Genomic DNA, 14,559 nt, shown 5'->3' with positions numbered 1-14,559 from the left:
TCATTTAGGTAAAGGTTCGTATTTTCACTTGCATTTTCTTTTATACCATTTGCAAGGATCCTTTTCTCCTCGATTTTCATATAAGTATCATAACTACGTGAAGTTTTTAAAAGTCAAAATCATAAATATTTTTAATACCATTTTTAATAGATCGTGTGTATACAGAGTAATAAAAATAAAACATTAAAGTATATATTTTTATGTTAGATATTAGATATATTTTTATATTTATATTTTTATATATATATATATTTTTATATTTATATTAGATAGAAGTATATATTTTATATTATTTATATTGTAAGAAATAATAAAAAATGTTTTACAACGGAGAAGAAGCATTATTTATCAAATTATTTTATGATGTAAAATATTATATTACAATTGGTATTGTGATATTGAATAGATTCGTATTACAATAGATTTTTTAATTCATCATTTAGTTTGCTAGGTATCGAAATTTTTCTTATGAAACATTTAATTTTATGCACAAAATGTAAGTATTATGAACGGTTTGATTTATATTGTGAACTATTAAGAAATTTAAACGAAACTAATTGAACAAATTCACTTTTTTTACATAATTAAATAATAAAGAAACACTTGTCATCTTATAATTTTTTTTTTTCTTTTTTTCATAAGAATAAAAAAACTTAAATTTTCGTCAATTACATAAAACTATGGAATGAAAGATAGGAAATACAATTTGTTAATGCTCATTTTCTAAGTGTCTATATTAAATGAACATACATTACCTGCATACGCGAACCAATACATCATTATTCCGTGATACTTTTCGGCCTTTATATATATATATATATATATATACATATTTTTTTTTATGCAAAAAATGTATAATGAGAAAGTAGGCCGAGGGAATACTAATAGCTTTAAACTGGAATATTGGCGATCTATGATAGGTTTAATCCTTCATCCCAGGGATATTTATTTATTTATTTATTGGGATTTTTATGATATTTATTGTCCATAGTATGTAATTTACGTATGCTTGAAATATTATGTGAAATTTACATTTTATCAATATATTTTCTAGACATTGCAACGAAAAATGTTTATAAAAACGATAAACTAAGGAAAAACGCTCTTTAATACAAAAAAATATACGTTAAATTCTTTAAAAAATTGTAATTAAAGTTCGAACAATAATTTATACTTCTTGAAGAAGGACTATTTCAGTTTTATTGTTGATTTTTGAATGTACTAGTCGTATTGTGCACTATACCATACTTTAGAAAAAATATTTAATTAGTTAGCAGCAGTTGTGTTAAATTTTAATTAAATTAATATTAAACCTTTAAAAATATCTACTCCATGGTTGAATTTATTATTACTATAAATTTAGAAAAAAAATATTATTTATAATTGTTATTTTTCAATTACTGAAGTAGCGAATAGTAAGTATTGAATAGGGAAATATGAAAATCTATATTACAACTGATAGATTTTGTAATCGAATTTATAAATAATTGAGTCGTAATATATAAGATTAGTTGTAATATTTTTTTAAAAATATTTGTAATTTACTGAAAGGCAAACGCGATTTGAAGAAAAAATTTATTCGCGTTATTATTCCTTATAATCGTACGAAGCTATGCAACAGAATACATGAAATATTCTAAAGCCATATGAATTAATTTACATTAACAGAAAAAATCAATGATATTTTTTAGGAATTTTTTTAGGAAATTTTGCCAACAGCATACGCCAATAATTCAAGAATCTGTGATACATGAATACATGATGGTAGTACGCAGAAGCAATGAAGGAGCACCGCAACATTCGAATAAAAGTGTGCCTCCTCTGCGGCCTTGAGAAAGGAGCGCAATTCGCGTGTGCGTCGCTTGTACATGCAAGAGTGACACAATACTCATCGTGGCCACGGTGACACTTGTATACAACGTCTGTTTGAAAAGAAATATCATGCTAGCTAATATTTTTACGAAGAATTCGAAAGTTTTTCAAGAAAGAATACTAATTATCGGAGGGGGAGAGAAGGAAGGGGATAGGTATATACATAGATAGATAGAGTAGGGGGGGGGGAGGTAAGAAGGAATAAGGGAGGATGACCATTGTAAGAGTGTAATTGACATTGTGGGTATAGTTGGATGTGGAAAGACATTACTTTGATAAGCTGAAAAGATGAAAAAAATTCATAAAAACACGATTAAAGTAATATAGAACGTGATATAAAGAATATTTTCAATCTACGTGTAAGAATAATTTATTTAATAAAGCAAAAAGTTTTTCAAAAACCATATGCTTATAACTTTTAATTTTTAATAGTCTATATAATTTATTTTTCTTGCTGCAATTTCTCTTAAAATTAGACATATCTGTATTGAATCATAAAAACATAGATAAATCGATGAAATCTAACTGCATAATTTGATTTTACATCTCATGTACATCTAGTATTTTCTTTTTCTACAATTGTTATTAGACAATTGGTGTGAAATAGATTATTTATACAATTCCGAGCTACTAATGGTTATTATACGAAGTATTAATAATAACGTAAAATGTAAAGAATATTAGAATAAAAAAAGATTATAAAAATGTTTAAACAACAATTAAAAAAAGCCCAACGCCTTGACAATAAAAATTACATTTTTTTTTAATAATTGTAAAATTTCTATTAATTCTTCTAAAATGGATTTATTTTTTCTGAAACACTAAGAAATATTATCGTTATTAACTCGTTAACTTCGCTACACTCCATACTCTATCTATCCATACTCTAAAGCTTCTAGTTTTGAGCAGAAGAAAAAGCGAGACAGAGACCCACCAAGCTCATTAAAGTCTCATCCATACTTTGGTATAGACATTGTGAAAATATCCTGAAAATCCAGGGGATATATAATCATTCTCTGTCATAGCGTATTAGGAGTGCCTGAAGTTATGAAAATATAATTCTTCAGCTAGACTAGGGATTGGCGAGTCTAGAGATTTGTGCGAGTCGTCTATACTGAAACATAAGCGGATGCACGGATCAGAAACTATTTGCATCGAGCTCTGATCAAGATGTTGGTATTTTTAAATTTGTGCTATTTTTGGTAGCTATGGTTTGTTTTAAAGACAAAAGAAGAAAATGAATGTTGAGTTAAGGTGGCGTATGCTTTTGTCCTATTGTAGATTCATTAAAGCGATTTGTTTTGCCGCATACATTGTGACACATTTTATTTCGAGATAAGCAATTGTAATATGCAAAATAACAGGACAAAGTATTTTCGTATGTAACTAGTAAATTAATTATTTTTTGAAGAAAAATAAACTTTTATTAGCGATAAAACAAATGTACCGATGTGCTCATTGTTTTGAAATACAGATCGTTTTACGGGCTATAATATTTCTGTCAAATAAAGAATAGTTGTACATAATTAAATAGCGTTAAAAATAGTAGATTAAACTCTAAATCTTGTAGGTATAATATAAATAGGAGGGGGATGGGGGGGGGGGGGGAATTAATAAATAAAAAAATGAATTTCCACCACGTGGGCAGAAAAAGAATGGAACCATTCTAAAGTATTTTGAAAAATTAGCTCTAAGTTAATCTTGTATATAATTCTTGCGATTAGTTAATCACTATAACTTCAATTGTACTTATTATATTTTTAATAATAGACAAAGTTATGATTATATAGTTATACTCGAATTCAGATGCAATGCCATATAATAGAAGAATTCAAATGGAATTTCCACAATAAGTAATACAATAATTACGATAAGCAAAAGAACTTTTAATTGATTTTATTTGAAATGTCAACTTCATTTGAAATAATCATTCCTTAACCAAAAAATGTACATCTTTCAAATGTTTAACCTACTTACGCATCTATTAAATTATCGACGAATATAACACAATCGAGGGTGTTCGCGTTGGTACCTCACAACCACGCGTTACTTAGCCTTATGCGATTACGCAATACTTGTTTTGTCTGGCGTGGGTGTGATCGAAATTACCGATATAGGCATGCGCATACGATTGTGAATGCGTATGTGTTACGTGTTTTTGTGAGTACATACGCATACACGCGAAGAGAGTCGCGACAACGTCCGTAACGGGCTTTTGACCTTCGAGAACACGGATTCCAGTACACCGGATATTAGAAACCACTAATGCTATCTTTGCTCGGTTTTTATTTTTGTGCCATTTCATGGAGAATAAGAAATCATTGATAATGATCATAATCATACAGATGTTGAGTGGACAAATCATCTTTTTCAAATCCGACGATTATTAGAAGATCTGATTTGCGTTAGAAAAACAAAATACCGATATGGGAAAGTATAGGTTTTCCATTCCTTTTCTACTGATTTTTAATATGTATTGAAGATATTTTTATAATTGCTTTTATGACAAATTCTTGTACAATGTTTATTCACAGGGTAAAATAAAGTTTTCGAACGACGAGAGAAAATTTTGTTAACGAAGGTTATCATATATGTTACTTGTTAATTTTTCACTTTTACATTGATTCATTTGATTGTCAATGGTTAATCATTTAGATAAATACTATTTCTTATAAGAATTCAATTGCCTTGAAATGAATTTTCAAAATTTAAATCATATTAATTAGTCATTTTTAATTTTTAATTTTATATAATAATAAATTTGTATATCTCCCAGAATATATTAATGACATAAAAACGAATAAAAATTAAATATCAAAATGAATTAGTTCATGCACATGTAAAGTTATACATATAAACTGCATTAAAACTTAATTTTAATATTTCATTCCTTCAAGAATGTTGAAAATCATAAGAATATTAAAAATCAAATAGAATTATTTAAATAGATACGTGAAAATTAAAGTAAAAGTAAATATCAAACGGAATGTCTATATTACGAGTAATATAATCTATTGTAACAATTATTATTTGACATAATTTTATCTCATATAATAAATAGGATAATAATTAAATATAATTTAATCTATTTTCATTTGTGTTTTTATTTAAAATTTAATATATGTTTCAGTAAATGTAATTTGATTATTAAAATATTTTTATTCCTTTAAATTTAATATTTAAAATATTATCAATATTAGTTAATGATTTAATTGAATTTTTTAATAATTATTATTTATTGATTCTCTATTGTTTAATTTATTTATTTCTATTCAGTCATTTCTATTTATTTCTTATAAAACAACGTAAGAATACTGATTTTATTAGCCAAACCATATTTAATTGATATTGTTTTTATGTCTAAAATGCATACCAATTTTATTAATAATAGGAATGCTTCTCATTAGAATGAATTGCATTTATATAATTGGTCCGGAATAATAGCGAATCCTAGTAAAAAGTGTACATTAAGTGAATATTTTAAGGAAAAGAGAGGAACGAAAACAGAATTTTCAATGTTAACATATCGGAACGTACATATTGGTAAAAGAATTTAACTAGAAACATTTGTACGATATAAAATTAATAATAGACATGTTACGAGAATTTAAAATTTTAATTCAAGAAATATGTAGTACTTTTATTTACATCAACTATTTAAAATTTATATTACATATTTTAGAAATAATTAATACTAAAAGTATAGTAACAACAGTTAAAAACAAAAAATAAAATTGCAGTATTCTACAATAAGTTCACTAATTTAATTTAAAAATATCTATGCTTATTGGTGTTATAAAATCATTTATAATGGTGAGTGTCACATAATGTATTTATCGTTGAAAGTAAATCGTTAGAATTTTCATATGATACACAATATAATATATTATATTTAGAAAAATTGTTAGCGTTTAATTTATTTAAAATATTTTTTCATTTATTATACAGAATAAAAAATTCAAATTGAGATTAAAGCTCAATATAATAATAACATTTGTGTAGTTATTGCCTTGGGTAAAGTAAGATGTGAATAGTCAGGCAAATTTCTCTATAATATATTAAACATTGAATATTATATCACATTATAGCGATAATAATAATAACTGTTTTTGCTTTATAGTTTTGTTATTTTTAAATAATATTTGAATAACAAAAATATTAAATAAGTAGTTGACAATAAATTTATACAGTAAATTTAATCATTATTACAATTTTTTTTGTAGTTATTCGTCATTCTGAAAAGAATATTATTTAAAACAACCGAGTAAAAGTTTTTTCTAAAGCATAAATTGAGATATATTTATTTATTATAATAATGTTCGTTTTACTATTGTTTATTCTAAGTTTATGTACTACTCATAGATCGGTGTTGGGTATGTGGATAATTAAGTATGTATAAATATACGTGGAAGAATGGTTTATAATACATTTATTTTTTCATATGCAGGGGAAATCGTTCTGACAAAATCACGATGCTATGCGTTCTGTAACAGTAAGATATATTCTATTTATGTATAATATTAGATTATTTTATTTTATCTTATGGAATCATTATACTAAGTCATTACAAAGCTCATAACAAATACAAAGTTGACAAATAATATATTAATCATTTAATTTTGCACTAAAATGTAAATTTAATTCAGCCTAATGAAGGTAATTTCTGAATAAAAAATACAATACTTAAAGTACTTGAATAAGATACAATGCTTGAAAAAAAAAAAAATACTTGAAATAAAATTTTTTAAATTTACCGAGAAAAATATTATAGTAAATAAATCTATAGTTCACATATTTCGACTATGTAGTCATTAAAGATTTTTCGATTACAAAAGTTGTTTATAACTTTATATTTTAGAAATATTAAAAAAAAAAAAAAAAAAAACAACGAAGTTATATAAAGTCGTACTCTCTACATTTTTATAAACCTGAATATCACATATGTTAGCTCGCAAAACATTATTCCATTAAAACATATGTTAATATTATATGTATATATTGGTATTTCTATATATAATGTGTCATATTTAATCTAAATATTTTATAAATAAAAAAATGTTCTCACTCGCTTTGACAATGATAAAATTTGTATTAATGATTGATTCCCATTGATTAAACGATGAAATAACTAAATTGTAAGATAAGCAAAGCTTAGCTTATTTATTTTTATTATGAATTCGAATGAAGATAATAACTCGGTATATAAAAACTTAGTTTATTCCGATGAATGGCAATTTTTTGAATAAAAACTAAATATAACATGTCAATTGAAAGTAATTATGCTTTGTTGATCAGTTGATGATAAAACGCATACCAAGACTTGGTTTCTTCGTTAAAAATGATCAATTATTATTCTTAATTTATAAAATTTGAATCATCTAATACATTAAGTAAATTAGTCGAGAAGTTAATAAGGTCAAGTAAAATTCAATTATCGATAAAATTGTATATTATAATATTTAGTAAGGATAGCAATATGGGTGTATATAAATTGATTTCTATTCCATAGTATTATATTAATATTTTACAGATAATGAATATCAATTGATACTGAATGAATATTAATAATAGTAAAAACTAAATTATATGCAGTGTATTTACTTATTAAATATTTCACAAATATTACATTATTGTACGATATTGGGAATGTAACTTGAATATATCAATTAAAAAAGCAAAAGTTTTAATGATATAGCTAATAATGATTTAGCTTTAATGATATAATATATATGTTGCTAGAAAAAAAATTGATAATCAAAAGAGAATGTTATGAAAATGCATTAAAACAAAATTGCAAGTAAGAGAAATCATTTATTCTTTAACATATATCAAAGTTGTTGAAAATGAGAGGGATTTTTTTTTTTTTAAAAAGGCTTAAAAAATTACCAAAAGCAATAACGAATTTTCTAGAATATTAACATTTTTATTAATAGAATTAATAAAATTAAGGATTTTTGAAAATAATAATGAATGTCACGATTTTATAATCGAACATATTAATATATTATTTTTATGTTTATTGGTCAAAATCTATTTAATAAGTAATAAGAATAGTAAAATGTAAATGTAAATGGTATGTATGCAAATCTGATGACTTGGATCGTTCGTCTAATAAGTGATAAATAAATAGATTTTTTCTATTTTATATGTTCTTCATGCATACCACATTTAATAGAAAATATTAGTAGTAATATGATTTTTCATTGAAAATATAAACAAAAAATACAAAAGAAAAATATAAACAAATTGTGTTTTCTTAATATACGTGGGAATGTATAACTTATTAAAACTATACCTAGTACAGTTCCTTAGATAATTATGCTAATACTTGGTTTTTAAAGAATTAATGAAAAAATTTAAAAAAATAGTTTCATAATAAAGAAATCCATGAAATCATAAATAAAACCAGTAAATAGTTTTTGTTTAAAATTTAAAATAATAATTATATACATTAAACTAAGTAGTAAAAATATGAAAAGAGAAATTAAGTGAAAAAATATTAATATATAAATTTTCTCATTATCATATTCGATTCGAAATATTTTAAAGAAAAAGGCATGTGTATTTGGATAAATCGTTATTAAACTTACAATAGTTCAGATTTTAAACTTACAATTAGTAAGTTTGCAATAGTGCATAGAAGAAAATTATAATTTATATTAAATTATTCCATATCAATATTAGAGTCTCTATAATATCATTGAAAATTCGTGGATTATGGAACGTATTACATGCATTATGACTGATGTGTAAAATATAATAATTCAAATAATAAGCATAGGATTTTATAAATAATATAATATAGAATTAATGAATGAAAAGCAAGTTTGAAGAAAATGAAAAATCAATATTACAGCTTGAAAAATATTTAAAAAATTTAATATATATTGTATATATTGTATATATAATATCGTCGGATAAAATAATATATAAATAACAATTATAAATACCTAATAAACTTTGTATATTTCAATTATACCAATAATCAATATGATTTATTAAAATTAATGACAAAATTAATTGAAAAAATATATTGTTATTAAATTTAGTTTGAACTCACTATTTGTTTAATATATATTTTGTTAATATATATGTCGTTATATATATATGTTAATATATTTTTTCTTACAGTGTTTCCGAGTAATATGCTTAATTTATGCGTCCACACATGCAACAGATTATTCAGAAATGGCAAGTAAAATTATTTATAATGGTATAGGTATATCACTTCATGCATTGGTATTTTGATAATTTAAAATAATACAATAAATGTCATTTAATTATGTAAGAAAGAGAATAAAAACAAGATGTAATTATCATTTTATCTTATTTTCCAACTACGTAAATTTATAGTTGCATTGAAAATAATCAGCTGCTAAGTCTTTATGCTTCGCATATTCTTCATATGTATCTTTGTATATATAATTTGATAAATTAAATTATTTATAGCAGTGTTGACATACGAGATCGGCTTTATAATAATACATTTTTTTAATTATATCTAAACGTTTATAAATAGGTATTGAATGAAATACATAATAAATAAAATTCTTGTATGTTCGCTTTTATTTTGATAAATTAATAATTAAAGGATTATAATTTTTTCGGATAATTTCCTTAGGCTCGTACATTTTTCAATATAATTCTACTGACTTTAATAATATGTTAAAATTTCATCTATTTCATTAGATTCATCAAGATATCAAATAAAATAAGATAATGTTAGTATAGTCTGCAATAAAGTAGTTTAAAAATGTACAGGAATGAAGCTTACTAAATATGACAAAATCGAATGAGATTAATAATATTGTATGTAGTTGTTAATTGTTAAAATTAATATTCAAATATCCAATAATGAAAAAAATATTGGTTTTCGATTATAAATTATTATTATTAGATGAAATTATAAAGTTTTGATGTTAAAAAGAAATAAAATTGCAAGATAATATTGAAAAAATATATTAAAATTTGTAAGCATTAATTAATTTATTTACATTGAATTAATTTATTTATACAGGTGATAGAACTATCACTACACTTGAAGACTGCGAGAAATACTGTGATTGTAAGTTGCACATTTGTTACTAAACTATTAATGTATCAATAGAGAAAATAACTATTTCTTACAATGGTGAATATTAATTATGAAATCGTTTTTTTTTTTTTTTTTTTTTTTTTTATAATTAATAATGACGTCGATATTATCGATTAAGAAACGAACGATGTTACAGTGCAATTTATTGTCGCGGAGTCATGGAAGATAAAAAATTTCCTCGCTTAAATCTCTAATCAATGCATTTAAAATTTTTTCCGGCTTGGAATTATTCGTTCTAGCGTAAGTTTTATTGCCATGATCTGTCATGTTATTATCAAAAAGGAGAAAAAAATTGCAGCAGTGTGGAAATCGCAATACTCGATCAATTTGAATTGAAAACCATCTCTTTTTTTCAACGCTGATTTAACGAAAAGAATGTCGGAAAAATGTAGACCGGTGATTTGGTATCTGTATTCGTCCTATCAGCTCCTCTCATTTATTATCAGCAGCGACATCCATTTTTCTAAATTAAACTTTTTAACAATACTATTATTCAGAATAATATTTATTTTGTGTAGACGTGTATGTGCATGAAATCATCTTCTACGACATTCCCTTTTCATAACCATTTAATTCCACTATAATTAATGTTAAATAGTATTTATAAATGTTTAGTAATACTTAAAATATGAAATCATATTAGTTTTATGACTTTAAAGATGAAGCGTACTGATACGAATAAAAAATAATTATTCCACATACAATGCATTAAATTTATTATGTTTCATTTATTAAGTGTAAATTGCTTTTAATTATTAAGGATTAGAGGAATTTTCGTCTAAAATCGTTTATTAAATGATTATCAGATGTGTGATTAACATTTTTACATTTAATGATGGATTGTTTAACATTAGAATCTGAAATAATCGCAGTGGCCTTAATTGTCGGCTACAAATAATTTCGCGAAAATCTGTTTAATACATGTCATTGAACTTTAGATAACTTTAAATATATTTATTATCATGAGGCTTATAGTTCAAATTCAATTTCAAAGTGCAGTTAAACTTATAAAGGAAGAAAAGGAGAAATAGACATTAGAAGTTATAGATTCGAGACATTTCAGACTATATTTTGAGGAGTCAAAACTCTATTAAATTAAAAATGGAAACTCTGAGAAATCTATATGAATTAATATTCTTTTATATAGAAAATATTTAGATCTATGCCTTGAATCTATATGATAAATAAGAATATTTTATAACTATAACAAACTGCAAAACATTTCAAGTTTGATAATTAATCTGTAACAAGCTCGTGTATCTCAAAAGTGGAGGAAATATGTATACTAAATTTTAACATGATATCAAAAAATTTAACATTTCATAATAAATTTTGTTTCTACTAGTTCATAAGTCGTTTCTCTTTATATAATTATTTATTAAAATATTTTTACTTTTATACTAATTAAGTTTAACTTATAATTTACTATAATATCATGTCTTTACGACGTATATATTAATTTTTTCATTTATAGTCTTTAATTTAATAAATTCCAAAAATATTAATTTATATTTCAATTTCATTATATTTATTAAATCATTTAATTATAAGACATAAAATCTATTTTACAATTAAAAATATATTACAGTATTTTCAAGTAAAGTATGAATATTTTTATATTTTCTCTCTATTCATTTAATTTTATGTAAATTGAAAAAAAAAAAAAAAAAGGAATAAGAAGTTAATATTATTAAGCCTTTTAAATTTTAGTTATTGCAAAAATTTTACATATTTCTATTATTAAATCTCGTATTTTATTTATCTAGCTTTCCGTTATGAATATCGATCACGATGTAAATACTATTGTTATCAAGATATGGGATGTACGTAAGATAATAAAAAATTAAAAATACTGCATCATCCAATATGTATTTTAAACGTGAAAGTAAGGATTATACGAAATATAAAAATTTCAGATTTTGATTCGACGGTTCAAACAAAAAGACCACTAAAATCAAAGTCAAAGAAGCGAATTGCTGACAAATCATAAATTAATAATGTTTGGAGCACGTAAAAGAAAATACAGCATCGATGACAGTAATATTAAATAAAAATAAATTGTATTTAGAAAAACGTAAAGATTTTTAATATATATATTTTATATGATTAAAGTAATTGCCATTTCTGCTGAATTATTTATTTATTGTATAATAGTCTTAAACATACTGATTAATAAATATATAAATAAAATGTTAAATAAGATGTAGTATCTATATATTGATATATCTACATTTAGATATTAATAAGTAAGTATTTGATTTCCTTTTATAAAAAAAAAAAGAAAAAAAAAAAAAAAAGTAATCTAGTTAATTCTACATTTTTCTGCTGAGATTTGCTTAATAGATGAGTGGAAATAAACTAGTGTGAGATCATATTCTATTAAAGTGTATTTGTCAAGGTATTCTATTTTATAGAGTGAAATAACTATTTTTAGATTGAAACAGTTTTATAACTATTTTATTTCTAGTACTTAAAAATGGCGTTTGTAATTTGCGTAAATTTATTATTGTACTTATTTGTGTAAATTATACCTTTTTAATTATATCACATGTAAAAATAAAAACATTTAATATTATATTTATGCGATTCAGTAGACCAAATCATCCGTGACGAAAGTTACGTAATGTAATTCGTAACGTCATTGTAAGTGCCCAAATAAGAGTTTAGGTATATCAAATCATCAATGGCAGTGACCAAAAGTTCAATTTAATGCATTCCTAACACGGAGTTGTCGATTGGTTTTAGAATGAAAATTGATTAAATCGCAATACTTTTAATTAAACGCGATATTAAGAATTTTAAGTACAATTAGCCGTCCCATCTATACTTCCTACCGAATCGCTCTTAAGCAAACAAGTGCGAATGAGGCGAAACAATTCCAGAAAATTAATATCACATTGGCATGACAGTCTAATGGATCGTGATAATGAGAAATACGAGATTTATAATAACAGGGAGATTTATCACCGCGTTGAACGACGTGGAGCTAAGGAACAAATTAAAGGTACATCACAGACACGACAAGAATTATCGTCAATCTAGATCCATTGCTCGTCTAAATCCATCGCCTAAGCACATATGCGCTATTATTTGAAAGCGCGGGCGTAATCGATAAATATAGTTATGCTTAGATTAGGTTCATCGTGCGTTGCGTGCATGCCTATTGCGCTCAACGGTGCGCCATCTCAAGGTTTTTCTCACGTCGCGATCATTAACTATGGCGGCACTAGGATTGATCGAAGGGAGACACGCGCTCACATTCTTATGCTCTTTACACGCGAACGACTCACCCTGACCGAAATCATGCTCTGCGACGTCTCATTTAATCTGCATCTCAGGATTTTACTTTTATGCGAACGAATGCAAGTGGAACGACATAGCAGTGGCGAGGCTTTCGCGGGACGTCGCTCTCGGAAAATTAATAGAAGAGAGAGAGAGAGAGAGAGAGAGAGAGAGAGAGAGAGAGAGAGATCAAAGCCTCTGTCGTTTGACTTTTTCCTTTTTTATAAAAGATACATGCTTACTGGATCGCTATTGTTATCTTATTGGATTATTTCTTTTTAAAATTGTGTGCACATCCTGTGTAATTAATAATATCCATTCTAATGATGAATTCCCAAGTGGTTTCTTACTGGTCACTTGATCTTTTAAATCAAAGTCTCGTGTGTTCATTAAGATATTAACAGTTATTTATAGGGATGAGCATTAAACAATTTAAAATGACAAATGACGTTTCGACAACAATGAACACGACAGTGAAGTCATACGCAGTATTTATACACACGCATGCACGCACACTCGAACATATTACAAATTATGAGCTAGCTAATTATACAGATAGTATCGGCTAAAATTATATTTACAAAAAATAAAATGTAGAAAATTTATACTAAATATTATAAAAAACTGTTTATTTCATAGATAGAAATTAATTTATAAATTGACCTTTCAATTTCTTATTGACTCATACTTTTACTAATGAAACGCCAGCTATTTATCAATGATCTCTTATTTTAAATATTACTTTTATTTTATGTAAAAATACGATCGTTATAGACTGAACTATATTTAATTGTTAATTTATTTAAAATCATAATATTAAGACAATTTGAAAAATCATTGAAACGCATCACGCACTCATTTTTCGACTATTCACATAACTTTTTACTCGGTATTTGTATTTAAATTAAAAAAAATTTTTAAAAAATTTTATTAACTTTAAATACTAATTTTGTTATTGAAATTCATAAAAAATATCTTCAATGAATTGAATTTAACGAAAGTCATCTTACAATTTTTGTACAATATAAATTCTATATATTTAAATTGAAAACTTGAAGTTATTTATAATCATAATAATTAAATTAATGTACAAGTAAATAAATAAATACAATAATATAATTTGGACTTAATTATGGCATTTATTTAAATTTACATGTAATATTTAAGTTTTACACGTAAATTTGAATAATTTTTAATAAAAACTCTCTAAACTTTCCAGAGTGATGTTTTCTTTTTATCGCCACTTTTTTTTTTTACTGTCCAGTAGAGCAGAATAATTTCATTTTAAAAATTGAAAAAACTCAAATCGC

The 14,559-nt window shown here is 24.4% G+C and overlaps 1 protein-coding gene across 1 annotated transcript; it reads left to right on the top strand.

The window, feature by feature from the left end:
• The first annotated feature begins 6,127 nt into the window (after positions 1–6,127).
• On the top strand, positions 6,128–11,999 carry LOC105361900 (uncharacterized). The gene is made up of 6 exons (XM_011499196.1): positions 6,128–6,245; positions 6,320–6,364; positions 9,004–9,063; positions 9,890–9,937; positions 11,734–11,790; positions 11,884–11,999. Exons 1-6 carry the CDS (start codon positions 6,188–6,190, stop codon positions 11,955–11,957), a joined length of 342 nt encoding a protein of 113 aa, XP_011497498.1. The 5' UTR covers positions 6,128–6,187; the 3' UTR covers positions 11,958–11,999.
• Positions 12,000–14,559: the final 2,560 nt, after the last annotated feature.

This window comes from Ceratosolen solmsi, unplaced genomic scaffold (assembly GCF_000503995.2).
Source record: "Ceratosolen solmsi marchali unplaced genomic scaffold, CerSol_1.0 scaffold2, whole genome shotgun sequence".
Lineage (NCBI taxonomy): Eukaryota > Metazoa > Arthropoda > Insecta > Hymenoptera > Agaonidae > Ceratosolen > Ceratosolen solmsi.
Note: the sequence above shows the minus strand (reverse complement) of the source record. Positions and strands in the feature narration are given on the sequence as shown.

Excerpts from the sequence above, each read along its gene's own strand:
- LOC105361900 (XM_011499196.1), top strand. The coding sequence starts at position 6,188 with ATGTTCGTTTTACTATTGTTTATTCTAAGTTTATGTACTACTCATAGA. Across the intron at positions 9,064-9,889 it reads CAACAGATTATTCAGAAATG|GTGATAGAACTATCACTACA; the intron begins GCAAGTAAAATT and ends TTATTTATACAG. Across the intron at positions 9,938-11,733 it reads CTGCGAGAAATACTGTGATT|CTTTCCGTTATGAATATCGA; the intron begins GTAAGTTGCACA and ends TTATTTATCTAG.